This window comes from Sinocyclocheilus grahami, unplaced genomic scaffold (assembly GCF_001515645.1).
Source record: "Sinocyclocheilus grahami isolate Dianchi unplaced genomic scaffold, SAMN03320097.WGS_v1.1 scaffold231.1, whole genome shotgun sequence".
In the NCBI taxonomy this organism is placed as follows: domain Eukaryota; kingdom Metazoa; phylum Chordata; class Actinopteri; order Cypriniformes; family Cyprinidae; genus Sinocyclocheilus; species Sinocyclocheilus grahami.
The window spans coordinates 1,101,458-1,119,016 of NW_015505410.1; the positions used below are offsets into that span (position 1 = coordinate 1,101,458).

At 38.4% G+C, this 17,559-nt stretch overlaps 2 protein-coding genes across 4 annotated transcripts; both read right to left on the reverse strand.

The window, feature by feature from the left end:
• Positions 1-2,428: 2,428 nt before the first annotated feature.
• Positions 2,429-4,130, reverse strand: crygmxl1 (crystallin, gamma MX, like 1). 3 transcript variants are annotated; one of them, XM_016288486.1, is made up of 5 exons: positions 4,098-4,130; positions 3,707-3,949; positions 3,572-3,620; positions 3,434-3,487; positions 2,429-3,342 (listed from the first exon to the last, which is right to left on the reverse strand). In XM_016288486.1, the coding sequence occupies exons 1-5, from the start codon at positions 4,104-4,106 to the stop codon at positions 3,260-3,262; spliced, it is 438 nt and encodes a 145-aa protein (XP_016143972.1). In that variant the 5' UTR covers positions 4,107-4,130; the 3' UTR covers positions 2,429-3,259. The 3 variants fall into 3 exon arrangements, with proteins under 3 accessions (XP_016143972.1, XP_016143971.1, XP_016143970.1); XM_016288485.1 differs by having other exon boundaries at positions 3,434-3,620; XM_016288484.1 differs by having other exon boundaries at positions 2,429-3,337; positions 3,429-3,620.
• Positions 4,131-16,664: 12,534 nt separating this feature from the next.
• Positions 16,665-17,207, reverse strand: LOC107597409 (gamma-crystallin M2-like). Its single transcript, XM_016288460.1, has 2 exons — positions 17,106-17,207; positions 16,665-16,977 (listed from the first exon to the last, which is right to left on the reverse strand). Exons 1-2 carry the CDS (start codon positions 17,202-17,204, stop codon positions 16,705-16,707), a joined length of 372 nt encoding a protein of 123 aa, XP_016143946.1. The 5' UTR covers positions 17,205-17,207; the 3' UTR covers positions 16,665-16,704.
• Positions 17,208-17,559: the final 352 nt, after the last annotated feature.

The following is a 17,559-nucleotide window of genomic DNA, read 5'->3' on the forward strand; positions in this document are numbered from 1 at the left end:
CTGGACTCCGCTTCATCCACAGTGAAAGCCGATCCGGCGATCCACAGCGCGAAGTTGATGTATTCCCTCAGCGACCAGCACGGATCATCTCTAGGCATGAGGAAGCGAATATCGTCCTCTTTTGGAAGGCCAGCACACAGCGCCTTCACGGCATGGCGGTGGCGGCAGCAACAATACTACAGCGAGAATAAAAGTTACGCCTTCTTTCTTTGCGTGAACATTTGGGCGGCGTTATGCAAATCTTCCCACATCGTGACGTAGACATGTGGGGGCGTGTTAGAACGAGCCGTTTTAGGTAGGCGTGGTTGACTCTTAACTTTTATAAAGAATATCTCTTTGGATTTGAGACTTTAGTCTTTGCAACTTTACAGATCTTCTTTATGCACCAAGAGCTTGTAACACTGCAAAGAGAAAGGAAAAATTGAAATCGCATCATATGACCCCTTTCATGTTCCATGAAGATATTTTCTAAATTTCCTACTGTAAATATATCAAAACTTAATTTTTGATTAGTAATATGCATTGCTAAGAACTTAATTTGGACAACTTTAAAGGCGATTTTCTCAATATTTAGATTTTTTTTTGCACCCTCAGATTCCAGATTTTCAAATAGTTGTATATCGGCCAAATATTGTCCTATCCTAACTAAATTTAGAAAAAAATTACCCTTATGACTGGTTTTGTGGTCCAGGGTCACATTTCAGTAAATCAAGATAATGAGACAAAGGAGAAGATGTGTTTTTAAAGTAATAATCCACCACAATATTTTATCTACTACCACTTTTCTCAGCAGCATTCTCAAAAAGACAGTTAAGGAATATGATAGTAATAGCAGCTTTTCATTTTGTTTTAAAACAGGTACTGAAGGACATTTTCTTGCGAATTATGAAGCAAACAATAAAACTGATCCAGCAAAAACAGTCAAAGGAGAGGGAAAGAGGAAGATGACTGTTCATAACCTGGAGCTTGAGAGCATTGTAATTGGTGAGTGTTTTTATGTGTAATTTCTCATGAAATCACATTAAATTTAGAAATAGTTTGTAGTGCGCATGTTCAGGATTTATGAATGATTGTGTTGTTTTTTGTGATGGACTGTTACTGTCTTCTAAAAAAATGTCTATTAATTTTTCAATTCTGAAAATACAATTCTGCTACTACATGAACCTAGAGTAGCAGCTGTTTAGATATAAACTGTAGCGCTACCCCTTAAAACAGACATTTGATTAATGTATCTTAAAATAGTTAACAGGAGACTTGAGACCACATGCAATACTTTAATATGTAACAAATTACACTCTGTGGCTAGTACAGAAGGTGAACTTATCGTGACGTAGACATGTGGGGGCGTGTTAGAACGAGCCGTTTTAGGTAGGCGTGGTTGACTCTTTTATAAAGAATATCTCTTTGGATTTGAGACTTTAGTCTTTGCAACTTTACAGATCTTCTTTATGCACCAAGAGCTTGTAACACTGCAAAGAGAAAGGAAAAATTGAAATCGCATCATATGACCCCTTTCATGTTCCATGAAGATATTTTCTAAATTTCCTACTGTAAATATATCAAAACTTAATTTTTGATTAGTAATATGCATTGCTAAGAACTTAATTTGGACAACTTTAAAGGCGATTTTCTCAATATTTAGATTTTTTTTTGCACCCTCAGATTCCAGATTTTCAAATAGTTGTATATCGGCCAAATATTGTCCTATCCTAACTAAATTTAGAAAAAAATTACCCTTATGACTGGTTTTGTGGTCCAGGGTCACATTTCAGTAAATCAAGATAATGAGACAAAGGAGAAGATGTGTTTTTAAAGTAATAATCCACCACAATATTTTATCTACTACCACTTTTCTCAGCAGCATTCTCAAAAAGACAGTTAAGGAATATGATAGTAATAGCAGCTTTTCATTTTGTTTTAAAACAGGTACTGAAGGACATTTTCTTGCGAATTATGAAGCAAACAATAAAACTGATCCAGCAAAAACAGTCAAAGGAGAGGGAAAGAGGAAGATGACTGTTCATAACCTGGAGCTTGAGAGCATTGTAATTGGTGAGTGTTTTTATGTGTAATTTCTCATGAAATCACATTAAATTTAGAAATAGTTTGTAGTGCGCATGTTCAGGATTTATGAATGATTGTGTTGTTTTTTGTGATGGACTGTTACTGTCTTCTAAAAAAATGTCTATTAATTTTTCAATTCTGAAAATACAATTCTGCTACTACATGAACCTAGAGTAGCAGCTGTTTAGATATAAACTGTAGCGCTACCCCTTAAAACAGACATTTGATTAATGTATCTTAAAATAGTTAACAGGAGACTTGAGACCACATGCAATACTTTAATATGTAACAAATTACACTCTGTGGCTAGTACAGAAGGTGAACTTGTGTGCACATAATTTTCATTGATGAGACCTGAGTTGGGTTTGAAGTTTAAATGTTGTTTAAAGAGGATAGAAGTCACTAGAATGATGTTTCCTTATAAAGTGTGTTGAACAGGTGGAGGCTTTTGGTAAGAAACTCAATTTTTTTGGTTAGAAAAGATTTCAGAACCATCTGAAGGTTTGTGGTGTTCATTTTTCACTTCAAAGTTACATCTAACTTGCATCTAACAAAGAATGCATGACTGCATTGATGACAGTAAAAGACCCCTTAACCCCTTTCAGCATTCTACTCAGTTATTGTTTCCATTTATCTAAAGCCTTCATGTTCCCCTGTACCTTGTCTTTGTGTCCTTAATTTTGTGGTAGAGTTGCTTCGGATTTGTTGCTGTAGAGATTGCTGTGAATAATAATGCTGCTTTATTTTATCATGAATGAGAAATGAGAACAGGTTGTTTTAACTGGTCAACACACCCAGATACCCCCATGTAAAGTTTACATTTATTATACCTTAATGTGCAAACAAAAATTATTCGCCATTTTTTGACATCAACTATAGGCAGAGTGAAAGTACATTCTGACAAAACATAACAAAAGTGGTAAAGTACAATAGAATGTCACACAGCTTTGTGTTAAATATAGAGAACAGAAACTAAAATCAGCCTACATAATTGGGGTCAAATTTGTCTTAAAGTAAGTAGATTGGAGTAAGAACCAACTCACACTGTTTTCCTAAAACTGACTGCCATCTGAATTTCAGCAGGAGTTAATTAGACAAATAAAGGTTTCCATTAATTTGCCAATAGTAATATCAGAAAAGATAAGGTTCATTGCATGGTTTCTTTCATTCCAGATCTACTTCTTGCCTTTCAGTATTAGAAGGTAATACGTCTAATAGAACCAACTCTTGAGCTCATGGCACCCCAGTCGCTGTACCTCCTGTATTTGCCAGGTCTCACAGCCTGGTCTCATGTTTATACGTAGGTATAAATACGTAACATTTACAAGCACAAAACGTACACTTTTGTACGTTTTTAGTCATGCTCTCAGGAGGTATTGTCTGCCTCTGTAATTAGGGTGCTCATAGAAGATCCAGTATCCATCTTGAACATTGCAAGAATGGGTATCATTGTAATGGAATCGATCATAAAAGGATGGACAGTCATCAGTGAACTCCATCATCTGACCACCAAAGTCTGAACGTTCATAAATTGTCATTTTGTAGGATCCCTGATGCTACGGATTGAAAACACATTTATTTAAACATCACAGACCAAGCATACTGTAAGATTTGGAATTGTAAGTAAAAGGGGAAGCCTCACTTGGGGTATCATTCGACAGGATCTGACACAATCATTGAAACCCATCCACTGTTGGTAGTGAGCATATTCGCCTTGTCGCAGAAAGTACTGGTAACCCATAAAGTGTGTCCGCTCGTATACCATCCAGTTCCCACTCTCAACCTGAATAGAGTTACAGCTACTGAAATGAGAGTGCAGGTCAGCACAGTCACTAGTGCACTCATAGGAGTGGCTCTGAAAGTTCTTGTCTTCATTGAAGATGATCTGTAACCAAGTTTTTTGTTGTTTTATTTTTATTGTATGTTATGCATTCACACACAAATAACCCCACTCCCCTTCCAGAAGTTTTGCAGATAACATTGTTTATTAAACTTACAAATATTCAATGAGACAAAGATTAGACACACCTCACCTTTCCCATTGTGTTGAATCAGTGTTGTCCTATGCTGAGAGAGGACTACTGGGATCCTTTTATATACTTTAGGAAAAGAGCCATTGTCAGTGACTTCAATTAACTTCAGATGTCAGCTTTTTGCTTTATTGAAAGAGTGGTCAGCTGCTGAACAACAATAGGAATTTGTATCATTTGGCAGTAGACCAAATTATTATTTGTTATCTTGTGAATGATAACAGTGCTGCTCATTAACCCCTTGTGTTCATGAATGTTTGAATTGTGATTTTAATGTAGCGCAGGATAAATACCAAATGATGCTGACGTGTTAATATAAATTTCCTCTATGCTCTTCAAGGGCAAGCTACTTGCCTTGTTATGGCATTGACATCTCCAGAGTTGTGCATGTTTTAGGTGACGTTAGATGATGTAACAGACATATTCGTGCTGAAACCAAATGTAGTTATGAATTATTTAATGGAAATATCAAATACAGTACAACACTAGTACCAAGGCTCTGTAATGTGCCTCATGCTCATAAATTTCATGCCACCCATTTCTCTGATGTGTCGAGGCATGGACTACACAAGACCTCTGAACATGTCCTGTGGTATCTGGCACCAAGACAATAGCAGCAGATCCTTTTAGTCCTGCAAGTTGCAAGGTGGCGGCTCCATGGATCGGATTTGTTGGTCCAGCACATCCCACAGATGTTCAATCTGGGGAATTTGGAGGCCAAGGAAACACCTTAAACTTTTTGTCATGTTCTTCAAACCATTCCTGAACAATTTTTGCCTTGTGCATTATGTTGCTGAAAGAGTCCACTGTCATCAGGGTACACCATTGCCATGAAGAGATATATATGGTTTGCAGCAACATTTAGGTAGGTGCTGTGAGTCAAAGTAATGTCCTCATGAATGCCAGGACCCAAGGTTTCAGCAGAACATTGCCTAGAACATTGACCCATTCTGCTGCCATGCCTTGCCTAGCTAAACAATGCACACACACCTGGCCATCACCCTGATCTAAAAGAATATGTGATTTATTAGACATTCTTCCATTCTTTCATTGCTCCATGGTCCAATTTTGATGCTCACATTCCCATTGTAGGCATTTTCAACAGTGTTCATCATGGGAACCAGTCTGCTGCTATGCTGCCCCATAATCAACAAACTGCAATGCACTGTGTTCTGATGTCAAATTTTTCAGAAGTTTGAGCTACAGTAGCTCTTCTGTCTGATCAGACCAGACAGGCTAGCCTTCACTCCCCATGTGCATCAGCGAGCCCTGGGTGCCCATGACTGATTGTTCTTCCGTGCACCACTTTGGGTCGGTACTAACCCATTCATACAGGGAACATCCCACAAGACTAGCCATCACTATTTGGCCCTTGACAGAGTCACTCTGATTTTTTTTGCATGCCCATTTTTCATGCTTTCAACCAGTGTTGGGGGTAACGTATTACAAGTAACATGAGTTATGTAATCAGCAAGTAACGAATTACAAATACTCACGTTACAGTAAGCAAGTCGTTTTTATCAGTAATTGTACTTTTTTGAGTAGTTTAAAAATTGTGTACTTTTACTTTTACTTGAGTACATTTTAAGTGATGTATCGGTACTTTTACTCTGCTATTTTCCTCCATTTGTGGTCGTTACATGCTTATTTAAATTAAATTTTTCAACGTGATTGGATAGAGAGTAATAGGTCTCGTGACTTTCGTCAAATCAAATTGTGCATAGAAAACTTTAACCGCCAACTTTATCATGGCTGCTGGAAGCGCATTCTTCAAGCATCAATTCAGTCGCATCTACCTCTAACTTAATATGTTAAGGTAAATTTAGGATTTCTGCTTAAATGATTTGCTACTGTATATGCTTGCCTATCTACACGGCCTGAAATTTGGTGTGAGGTTGCGGGTATTGCGTACAGTGTTAACTCCCGCAAGTGCCAAGTTCGATAAATTTCCACTCCCTTATGAGACGCGCGATCTGCGCCACCTCGTCTCTCTCTCACGTGCATTCTGCAGCAGTCACTTGGATAAGTCGTTGTTGCTTGTTGAACTTGTTGACATTTGATGAGTTTGAGCGCGTGATGCACGCTGTGAAAAAGTGTGTTGGAAACACAAATTGAGGACCAATCTGCACCTTATTGATGACCCTTGGCGTTAATATACTGCATCTGTGCCAGCGCGTGATGTAATAATGCTCGTTAATAAACGTTTTTTTTTTTTAATTATTTTTAATTGTTTATCCATTTTATACAATCCGCCTTCATTTAGCAAGTGCATGCATAAACAATTTTCAAGTTCAACACTTTTTGTTCCGTTCAGTTGTGAATGCTGCTGATTCACCGAGACCGCCATCATGAACTTCCGTCTGCTTGCCATCAGAGGTCACCCTTTCCATTACATTGACTCTCGTACTACACAAACTGTTGCATATTATCCTGGACTACATATCCCATCATCCATTGTACTGATTGCACACCTTATTGATGACCCTTGGCGTTAATATACTGCATCTGTGCCAGCGCGTGATGTAATAATGCTCGTTAATAAACGTTTTTTTTTAAAAATTATTTTTAATTGTTTATCCATTTTATACAATCCGCCTTCATTTAGCAAGTGCATGCATAAACAATTTTCAAGTTCAACACTTTTTGTTCCGTTCAGTTGTGAATGCTGCTGATTCACCGAGACCGCCATCATGAACTTCCGTCTGCTTGCCATCAGAGGTCACCCTTTCCATTACATTGACTCTCGTACTACACAAACTGTTGCATATTATCCTGGACTACATATCCCATCATCCATTGTACTGATTGCACACAGCACTGATTGCACACAGCTGTATCCAATCACACATTCACTATATATCACTCAATCTGACTCCTATCAAACGGCCGAGTATTGTATGCGCTTATCGGCAGCAGTGATAGCTACTTTACAGAGCCCTCGTTAGTTTCCCAGTCCTAGCCTAGTCTTGCCCTGTCTGTTTCTGTTCACTGATTGTTGACCTACGCTAGCCCTAGGATTAATCTTGTGTCTTGCCCGCCATATACCTGTTTGCCAGTGTTCGACCCTGCCTGTGTTTCTGACCTCTTCTGCTTTAAATAAATGCTTGCACATGGATCCGCACGTCTCACGTCTTGTCAGCCCTGTAACAGAATACTCGGCCACACAAGGATCCAGCGGCTTTTCCAAAGGACATTTGCCAGGTATGATCACAGCGATTCTGCTACTAGCTCTCAAGCAGGGCACACGATCACTTGAGGATTACATTACGGAATATTTGGCTTTGGCTAATGGCTCAGAATTACCGGACTGCATGGTAATTGACTCCTTCTGTGATGGCCTTAACCAGCCTGTAAAATCACGAGTGATTCATGAGGGTCCTCGTTCGTCTCTAAGTGATTTTATGGACTATGCTCTATTATCTGTTGGTTCAGCGTTCACTGTGGGTATCGCGGAGGAATGCGACCCCGCACTCACTCGTGTAATGGCGGCCACACTAGAGCATGCTCACAAAATGGTGGCGCCAGCGGAGTCTGATCGCAAAAAGGCGGACACAACAGCGCGCCGTTATGTCACAGCTGCCAATCCTGAGTCAAATTAAGTCACAGTTGATCTTCATGAGTCAAGTCAAGTCACAACAGATTTTCACGAGTCAAGTCAAGTCACAACAGATCTTCACGAGTCAAGTCAAGTCACAACAGATCTTCATGAGTCAAGTCACACCTGATCTTCATGAACCAAGTCAAGTCACAGTTGATCGTCGTGAGGCAAGTCAAGTCACACCTGGTCTTCCTGAGTCCAGTCAAGTCACAGCTGATCTTCATGAACCAAGTCAAGTCACAGCTGATTTTCCAGAGCCTCGTCACGCCTCAGCTGATCTGCCAGAGTCAAGTCAAGTCACAGCTGATCTTCCTGAGTCAAGTCAAGTCAAGTCACGGCTGATCTTCATGAGTCAAGTCAAGTCACGGTTGATCTTCAAGAATCAAGTCAAATCACGGCTGATCTTCATGAGTCAACTCAAGTCACAGCTTCCATTGCTGAGTCAAGTCAAGTCTCCGCTGATCTACCAGAGCCTCGTCACGTCTCAGCTGATCTCCCAGAGCCTCGTCACATCTCAGCTGTTTGTCCAGAGTCTTGTCACGTCTCAGCTGATCACCCAGAGTCACGTCATATCACAGCTGATCACCCAGAGTTACGTCACCTCACAGCTGATCATCCAGAGTCACGTCACCTCACAGCTGATCATCCAGCGTCACGTCACGTCCTGTCTGTGGCACCCAGATTATCAAGGTCAGTCCTTCGGTATCCCAGTCTGGTATCCAGTGTGAGGGATGCACCGCTGGTGTCTGTGAACCGGCCACGAAGGCCATCTGTGAACAATTGTCCTGTCTCAACCCGGCTGCAGAGGCTGTCTGTGAACTTACGTCCAGCCCTGAATTGGCCACGCTTATGAACTCACTTCCTGTCCTGTAACAGCTATGGAGGCCATCTATGATCTCTCTGCCTGTTCTGTTCCGGCCAAGGAGGTCGTCAGTGAACTCTTTGTCTGTCCTGTCACGGCTATAGAGGCCGTTTGCGAACTCCCTGCTTGTCCTGTCACGGCTATGGAGGCCGTCTGTGAACTCTCTGCCCGTCCTGTCACGGCCATGGAGACCGTCTGTGAACTCTCTGCCTGTCCTGTCATGGCTAAGGAGGCCATTTATGGACTTTTCTCCTATCCCGACCCAGCCAAGGAGGCTGCCTCTGAACACTCAGCCTTGTCTATCCCACCCAATGTTCTGTCTGTGTTGTCTGTCTTTGCTCTCTCTATGTTACAGTCTCTGCCATGGTCTCCTGGTCGGTTTGGTTCGCCGTGGGGGTCTCCTGCTCTGTCTGCTCTGCAGTGGTGGTCTTCTGCTCCGTCTGCTCCGCCGTGGTGGTCTTCTGCTCCGTCTACTGTCTGGCTCTGGTGGTCCTCTGCTCCACATTGATGGTCTTCTGTCCTGCTCTGGTGGTCTTCAGCTCCACCTGTACTGCCGGCTCCGCCATGGCTCTCTGCTCCGCTGGTCCTGCCTCAGTCCCCGGTCTCTCCACTTCCACATGGACCTGGCCCTCCATCCCTCCCCCTGTTCCGCCTCCGCTCCACCTCCCTCCAGAATTGTAAAGTGTTTTGAGCATCTGGAATCCGCTCCAGCCCTCGTTAGTTTCCCAGTCCTAGCCTAGTCTTGCCCTGTCTGTTTCTGTTCGTCGATTGTTGACCTACGCTAGCCCTAGGATTATTCTTGTGTCTTGCCCGCCATATACCTGTTTGCCATTGTTCGACCCTGCCTGTGTTTCTGACCTCTTCTGCTTTAAATAAAAGCTTGCACATGGATCCGCATGTCTCACGTCTTGTCAGCCCCGTAACACTTACTCAAGTAGTTTTTTGGACAAGTACTTTTATTCTACTCACACTACATTTTTTGGAAGGTAATGGTACCTTTACTTGAGTATATTTTTTCAGTACTCTTTCCACCACTGGTAATCAGATTACTTTTTCAAGTAACTAGTAAAGTAATGTATTACTTTTTAATTTGCAAGAAAATATATTTTTCAAATAAGTAACGTTAGTTACTTTGTTTTCCCATTTATTGACTGACAGCTCTCCTGTCCACATGTTGACAGTGAAATGCAAACTCCGAATATGACCTCCGATGATCCAATTCAGGCATACTAATAAGCAAAATGACTTTAGATAAACATGACACTTGTGTTTCTTTTTCTTTCTTTTTTGTTTTTAACTGCTGAAGATTTTTGAACTTTCTTCGTCCTATTCTTCCTATTCCAGAATGTCTGAGGCGTATTCATTTCACTTTTGGTGTGAAAGCACTTTTACATAAGCAAAAGATAGAACTTTTTATATTAAAAACAAATAAGCAAAAGTAACGTAACACATTACTTTAATATAATGTAACTCAATTGGTTAAATTTTTAGGGAGTAACGCAATATCGTAATGCATTACTTCTAAAAGTAACTTTCTCCAATACTGCTTCCAACATGTAAGATTCAAGAACTGACTGTTAATTTGCTGCCTAATACATCCCACCCCTTTAAAGGTGCTTTCAGTGAATTTAATGATGTGGCTGATCAGTGCATTTTATAATCACATTAATTTTAAATTAATTAGAGAAAATATGATGTAAGAGCTAAAAATGCATATAAATATATAGGAAGAGTTTGGTTACAAAACGCGATAAACGCCATTTAAAAAAAATTGAGTTCCTGCCAAAATCAATATTGTATCTGGTCGGTATTGAAAAATCAATTTAAAATTTTACGTAAAATGCGATATCCACCGTGTTATTCTGTCATGTTTTCTCCCTAACTTTCCAAACCGCGACAAAAGCCAGTCTCCCTTCTCCGCAGAATGCGATACATCCGCTCAACCAATCACAGCGCACCATTCCACGCATTGTAAACAGTAATGACGGCGCTATGAATAGGCCTACACCCGGCATCCTAGTTTTCCTCATCTAATTTGTACTTTGTGATCAACAAACAAACAAAAAATGACTAATTTTGACAGCACTGATGAACCGGCGGTGGGGAAGAAACGTAAGCCATCGAAATCTAATCATTTACGCAGTGGTGCATAAAGTACCTGAAAGCCATACTCAAAAGTACAGATATCTTACCAAAAAATTACTTTGGTAGAAGTTGAAGTCACCGTTAGAATATTACTTGAGTAAAAGTCTTAAAGTATGTGATATTTATTGTACTTAAATACGAAAAGTATTTTTTAAATCTTAAACGTACTTAAGTATTGAAAGTAAAAGTACAAGTAAATGCAAAATGGAAAAGAAGCAAATAAATAAATATAAAATACACATACACATACAATCAGGGTATCTTCCGTCCAATCAATTTTTGTTTTAATATTGAAATCTGAAAAATGAAAAAGGAATTTCGTTTTTCAATTATTCAAACAAAACGAAAAATCAAGAATCCGGCTTAATTTTTCGTTTTTACATTCAGGGATAGAAAACGAATAAACAACTTGAATATTCGATCTCTACATGTGGGCGGGAATGAAACGCCCCTCTCTGCTAATTGGTCAACCAAACATTACAACATAATAATAGTCCTAAAAAAACCTTAATAATAGTCCTCCGCTACTATTGATAAATACTGATATTTGAAATTTATATAGATATCTGTTAATGAGTGAGTCATTGAGATTCAACCGATTCATTCAAACGACCGATTCATTCAGGAACAAAATATTCGACTGTGTTAATGAGTGAATCACTGAATCATTTTTATCAACCTGATTCATTCAATATTCTATTTTTGTGATCTATTTTTGTTGGAAAAATTGAGCAAAAACAAGCAATATTACCTCTAAAATGTAAGTCACATTGCTTTACTGAACTTGTATAAAATGATTATTACATGTGTTATCATGCTGATATCTGCAGAAAAACTGTACTTTTTGTGTGATATAGATTAAGTTAACTATGTTAAATTGTATACAGATAAAAAGCATACAGAAGCATTTTTGCCGTCCATAATTTAGAATGCCTGGAATTTTGAGTTTTAATAGACTAATAAATCAACATGCATGCAATCTGTGTGTGATTTTGTGATATAGCCTACTTGATAATGTCAGATCGCACATCATTACAACAACACTTATCATATTATCGCAGAAGATATACTGTATATCGCACACCCCAGCCTCGACTTTAGTGGAAAATTAATCGGCGGTTGTGCGCGCACTTGTTTGCACATGAGCAACGGTGTTTTTAACTTGCAAGCGCCAGTAAATAATGCAGACCACTGATTCGTCAGACCTGCTTTCCTGCAGTCCCTGTTCTTCTGACTTCTGACTATTTTGTAGTAAGTTACAAATATGCTTCGGGGAAATGTATCGGAGTAAAAGTATACATTTTAATTAGGAAATGTAGTGGAATAAAAGTAAAAGTTGGCTGAAATATAAAAACTCAAGTACAGATACTCCCAAAAAATACTTAAGTACTCTAATGAAGTATTATTACTTCGTTACATTACACCACTGCATTTACGTGAGGAGATTAAGAAGATGAGGCACTTGGGAGGAGGAAAAATGCTGGCTGTTGCTTGTTCTCACACGACAGCATCAAACTTCTGTCATGCTAACACATTGACCCCAGGGGATCTTTTGAAAAACTTTCAATTGTTTTACTCAGTCAACGAAAACCGAGCAGGACCAAGCCATTTTACAGCTGATCGCCGTCAAAAAAGTTCAGCGACAGATCACTGTATAAGCGCCTCTCAGTTCAAATGGCAGCGCGATCATCCCTTCCTCTTTACTTATAGTTTTAACGCGAAATAAACATGAATGAACATCTCATGCCTCATGTAATTGCTCAATCAGTGTTTCAACCGCGGAAAGACGACAATAAAACAGCTTATAAACAAAATGTAATGTAGCATTTCCTTTACCTCAGGCAGTCATCAACTGTCCACAGCTATAAATAAAGTCTAGAGAAGAGCATTTCGCGAAATATTAGACTATACTCATTATAATATACTTTACCTGTTAGTGATGTCTTAATTATTTAATGTTGAAATAAATCTGTTTTGAAACGAGTTATGAGAGGCACTGTGTAAATTAATATATTTCAACAACAAATACAATTTTTTGAATTTAGAAGTTAATTAAAAAAACTGCATTATGTGCAATTTACATGTTTTCATACATATATATAAGTTGAGTGTTGCTTGTTATATTTAAAAATAAATAGTAATTAAATTTAAGTTTGGGCTCTGTTGTTAACTGTAACCTTATAGTAGGTCTAATGTAAAAGGGCTCACTGTAGTTTAGAGCATAAGCCGAGGTAGATTTTCATCCCTAAGAAAATTTGAATTATAACTGAATTTATTTAAAGAAAGAGCAATTTGCTCAGTAAACCACTGTTTAATTAAAAAAAAATTGTTAAGTTTTTCCCCCTGCTGTACTGATGCCGTACCGAACCATGACATCAAAACTGAGGTACGTACCAAACTGTCATGTTTGTGTACCGTTACACCCCTAGTTTTTATAATAAATCTTTGAAAATCAAAATCTGGATTTAAATTTTTTATGTTATTATAACCTAAAGATGCAATGTGAAAGTTTGAAACAGAAAATAGTGGTTTTCATCTTGCCGCACTCTTGGTAAAGAAAAAAAAAATATATATATATATATATATACACACACAGTGGTGTGAAAAAGTGTTTATTTATTTATTTACTTATTTACTTATTTACTTACTTACTTACTTACTTACTGTGGCTCGACTATAAAGATAAAGACCCTCCTCAGAAAGTGCTGTGTCCCATGAAATTTGTGTGGTTGTAGACCATGAGGCATCCACTCTCTACTCTGCAGTAGCAGCAGTGACTCATGTAGGGACTCATGTATATTGTTTTCTTGAAATGTGCTGAATGAGAATATTCTTATTTGTTATTTCAATAAAAGATGCAGTTATGAGTAAAAAACCTATAATGTGAAGTTATGGCCATTAATCGGTCATTGTGCTACTAAAATGCTATGCAGTTAGATTTCTTTGTATTGTACGGAGGTGTCTGACATAATGGCTTAATATATTATTTCTAGTAAGGCAGATTATTCTTTTTTTGTAGTTGACTAAAATGTGAGAATTGTCATTATTTGAAAACATAACATTTGTGGTGCTGCATGGAAAAATTAAAAGGTGGCCTTGATGGCGTTACTTTGGACAGTAACTTAACAGTTGTGACACTGAATGAGGTGCTATGAATATGGAGTAAAATAGGGCCTCAAACTCTGGACAAACAGAAAGCATGTTTATTTAATGGGTTAGTTCACCCAAAAATGAAAATCCTGTCATCACATACTCTCATGTCATTACAAACACAAGACTTTCGGTTATCTTTGAAACACAAATTAAGATATTTTTTAGCAAAACCTTAGATTGCTGTCTCTTCGTTGAAAGTCCATTTCTCCAAAACTTTTACACTTCAAAAGTTCATAAAGCTTTCATGAAATAAATCCATATAAATTGAGCGGTCTCTTCTTCTGAAGAGACATGACTGCTTTATATGATGTACAGATTTAATTTAGGCTTTTATTTACATTATTAATATTGATCAATGCATATAGACCACATCAAATAGGCAGGGCTTGAAATTGCGACAATTTTGTTCGCATATGCTCCTGAAATTTAATCTGTGTGACCTCAAAAATATATTTGGGAGCAATTTTGTGAGTGCAAATAATTGTTGATGTACGACCTAATTTCGTTTCCCTACAAAATGTTTGCTAATTACTGCACAGTATGTACCTGCTGTGAGCTGATACAAGACGGGTCCACCATTCTATCCAATGTTACAAAACCAATTAAACTTAATCTTTACATTCTTAACTTTAATGCAGATTTTAGATTGGTTAATATTAGCCATCAGTCACTCCCTTTCACTAACACTGCGGTCCGTTGTCACGTGACCGGGAGCTAACTCGGAACCGGAACTGGACATTTTTTTTTGTTGTTGCTCCAAACAGTTTTTAGTTTTATTTTGGCTGATCTCTTTTCCAGATTTGCACAAACTGTATTGCAGTCATTTTCCAAAATGTCATTTATGTGGAAAGATTATGAAATTGGACATTAACAGAGGCCACAGACATTGAAGATGGATGCAAGGAGAAGAAAACACTGTAGCAGGCAGAGCTAGATCACTGCTTGCAATGAGTGACATATTGAATGAAAATCTTAAATATTGAATTAGGAGTGGGGGTTTATATGAATGTATCTCTGGGTATCTTTTTGACGTTCTTCAGAAAATTTTAGATGGTATTTTATTTTCATCTTGCCTCCCCGTCCCAAAGAAACCCAAAATTACTGGACTTAATGACTACAGACATGTGGCTCTAACGTCTGTGGTCATGAATTCTTTTGAAAAACTGGTGCTGGCCCACCTGAAGGACATCACTGGACCCTTGCTGGATCCTCCATAATGCATATTGAAGTAGTATTTATAAGCTGCTTTGTTTGCAGCAGTAACCAAGGAAATGCTGTATTGCTGCTATTCCATAAATACCACCTGCTGTCAGAAAGTGAATTTGCATTCTCATTCAGCCAGTCTGCTGTTTTTGTGTTGTGCAGATATATTTCATGTAGCATATTTTCACAAAGCTGAAGTCAGAGCATTCTGTTTTTGCTTCAGATTTTGAAATTATACAATTTAAATCAGAAACTGCTCGTGTATTAAAATGCAGTGGTTGCCTCTAATTTTTAAATAGCTACAGATAGTTCGGCCTGTAATAGAGATAACAAACATTTTGTTCATATACTCATATTTTCATTCTTTCTTGTCTCTTGGTTAAAAAAAACAAAAAACAATATATATATCATTTGCTTGTAAAACAACAACAATTGGAATCAACCATGAAAAATCCATATCGGTCCATCACTAACAAGAAATGCCAGGACAAGTGTGTGGCAAAGAATTCAGGATCAGGTCAAATTTTTGAAGCTTTTAATCCTCAGGATGTTGTCGGCCATTCTGCTCAATTGGCAGTTGTGGTGTACTTTAATTTTCAGTGGGTGCCCCTACATTTTTGCTGGTGCTCCTAACTTTTTGAAGTAAAATTTTAAAAGTTAATTTCGAAACCTGAATATGGTAAACGGAAACTCAATTAGGTTTGTTGATGCATATCACGCAGGCACTTTGGGACTTCCACAAGAACATAGATGTAGGGTGCTATCAAATACAAAATGCTGAGGGACGGGCTGAAAATTTGTGAAGTCTTTCTTTTTTCCCCTTATTTGGAAACTGAAGGAAATGGAAAAGTGGATTTCTTTTTCTTTTGCTGTTAGAGCCGTGAGCTTGATTGACAGGCAATCTGTCTGATCATAACGCCAAATCTGACGTTTTGTCTGACAAACAAACCAGACAGGAGAGTAGATTTATGTCGGTAACATGAACTTGGAAAAATGGTGTGAATTGACGTCTTTCCGTGGTTGAAACAAGATACCTTATGATGTTCATTCATGTTTATTTCGTGCTATGACTAGTAAAGAAGAAGAGGTGATCGGTTCACATGCCGCTTGAACTGAGGTGCTACAGCAATCTGTCATGACACATTAAAGAGCCACAAAATGGTATTTATTGTTTGAATTTCTTTAAAAATGGCAAAATTGGAAAGCTGAGACTTTGTTTCATACTAAAAGTAATCTTGCTTTGTCTTTGTCGGCGCGTTGTCACTTTCCTCTTTGCTCCGCAATGTATTTTTCACTTTGGGAGAACATAATGTATGATGTGAGAGTGCCATGGCTTGTCAGACTTAGCAACAGTAACTAAGGTGGGCGGGTTTTTGTGAAGGGTCAATTGATATCCAAATTAAATAACATAAATGTTTCAATAATATTATTCAGTTGGATTTAACTATTATGCCTAGCTTGGCTGTACTCATAACTTGAATAGCATTGTGTTCTTTTATATTTTAGTATTTTATGTTATTTGAAAGTTTATGTCATAGGATATTTTTATGTGGATTATTCATTAATACAGATTAAATATTTGCATTAAAGAATGTTCAAAACAAATGTTTAGTGCTGAAGAGAAATTATTTTATTGACCCTTTAGAACACTAGTACCAGGAGTCCATGATGCGCCTCATGCTCATGAATCTCATGCCACCCATATTGCTGAAGCTCCTGTACTCTCCAGGCCTGAAGTGCCACATTCTGCCTCTGTATTGGGGCTGCTCATACATGAGCCAGTGGCCGTCCATCACATTGCAGGACTGGCAGTGAGACATGCGGTAACGGTCCATGATGTTGTCACAGTCATCCATCATCTCATGCATCTGACCCATGAAGTTCTCCCTCTCGTAGATCCTCATTCTGTAGGATCCCCTGTGCTGCAGTGAAGAAGTTGTCATCGGGTGATTTAGTTTTAGTAGTTTATAGTGTCTATTCTGAATTTTGATTTTTTTTCCATTAAAATAAAGTTAATTTATTACAAATGCAAAATGTTCATGGAGCTCACCATAGGGATCATACGGCAGGACCTGATGCAGTTGCTCATTCCAAACATAGACATGTAATCAGAATAGTCTCCCCTCCTAAAGAAATACTGATTTCCCATTAAACGGAAACTCAATTAGGTTTGTTGATGCATATCACGCAGGCACTTTGGGACTTCCACAAGAACATAGATGTAGGGTGCTATCAAATACAAAATGCTGAGGGACGGGCTGAAAATTTGTGAAGTCTTTCTTTTTTCCCCTTATTTGGAAACTGAAGGAAATGGAAAAGTGGATTTCTTTTTCTTTTGCTGTTAGAGCCGTGAGCTTGATTGACAGGCAATCTGTCTGATCATAACGCCAAATCTGACGTTTTGTCTGACAAACAAACCAGACAGGAGAGTAGATTTATGTCGGTAACATGAACTTGGAAAAATGGTGTGAATTGACGTCTTTCCGTGGTTGAAACAAGATACC

Coding starts and splice junctions, on each gene's coding strand:
- crygmxl1 (XM_016288485.1), bottom strand. Junction 3,621..3,706: donor CCTGTCGAATGATACCCCAA/GTGAGGCTTCCC, acceptor TTCAATCCGTAG/CATCAGGGATCCTACAAAAT. Junction 3,343..3,433: donor CAGAGGCAGACAATACCTCC/TGAGAGCATGAC, acceptor GAGACCAGGCTG/TGAGACCTGGCAAATACAGG.
- LOC107597409 (XM_016288460.1), bottom strand. CDS start 17,204: ATGGGAAATCAGTATTTCTTTAGGAGGGGAGACTATTCTGATTACATG. Junction 16,978..17,105: donor CCTGCCGTATGATCCCTATG/GTGAGCTCCATG, acceptor TCTTCACTGCAG/CACAGGGGATCCTACAGAAT.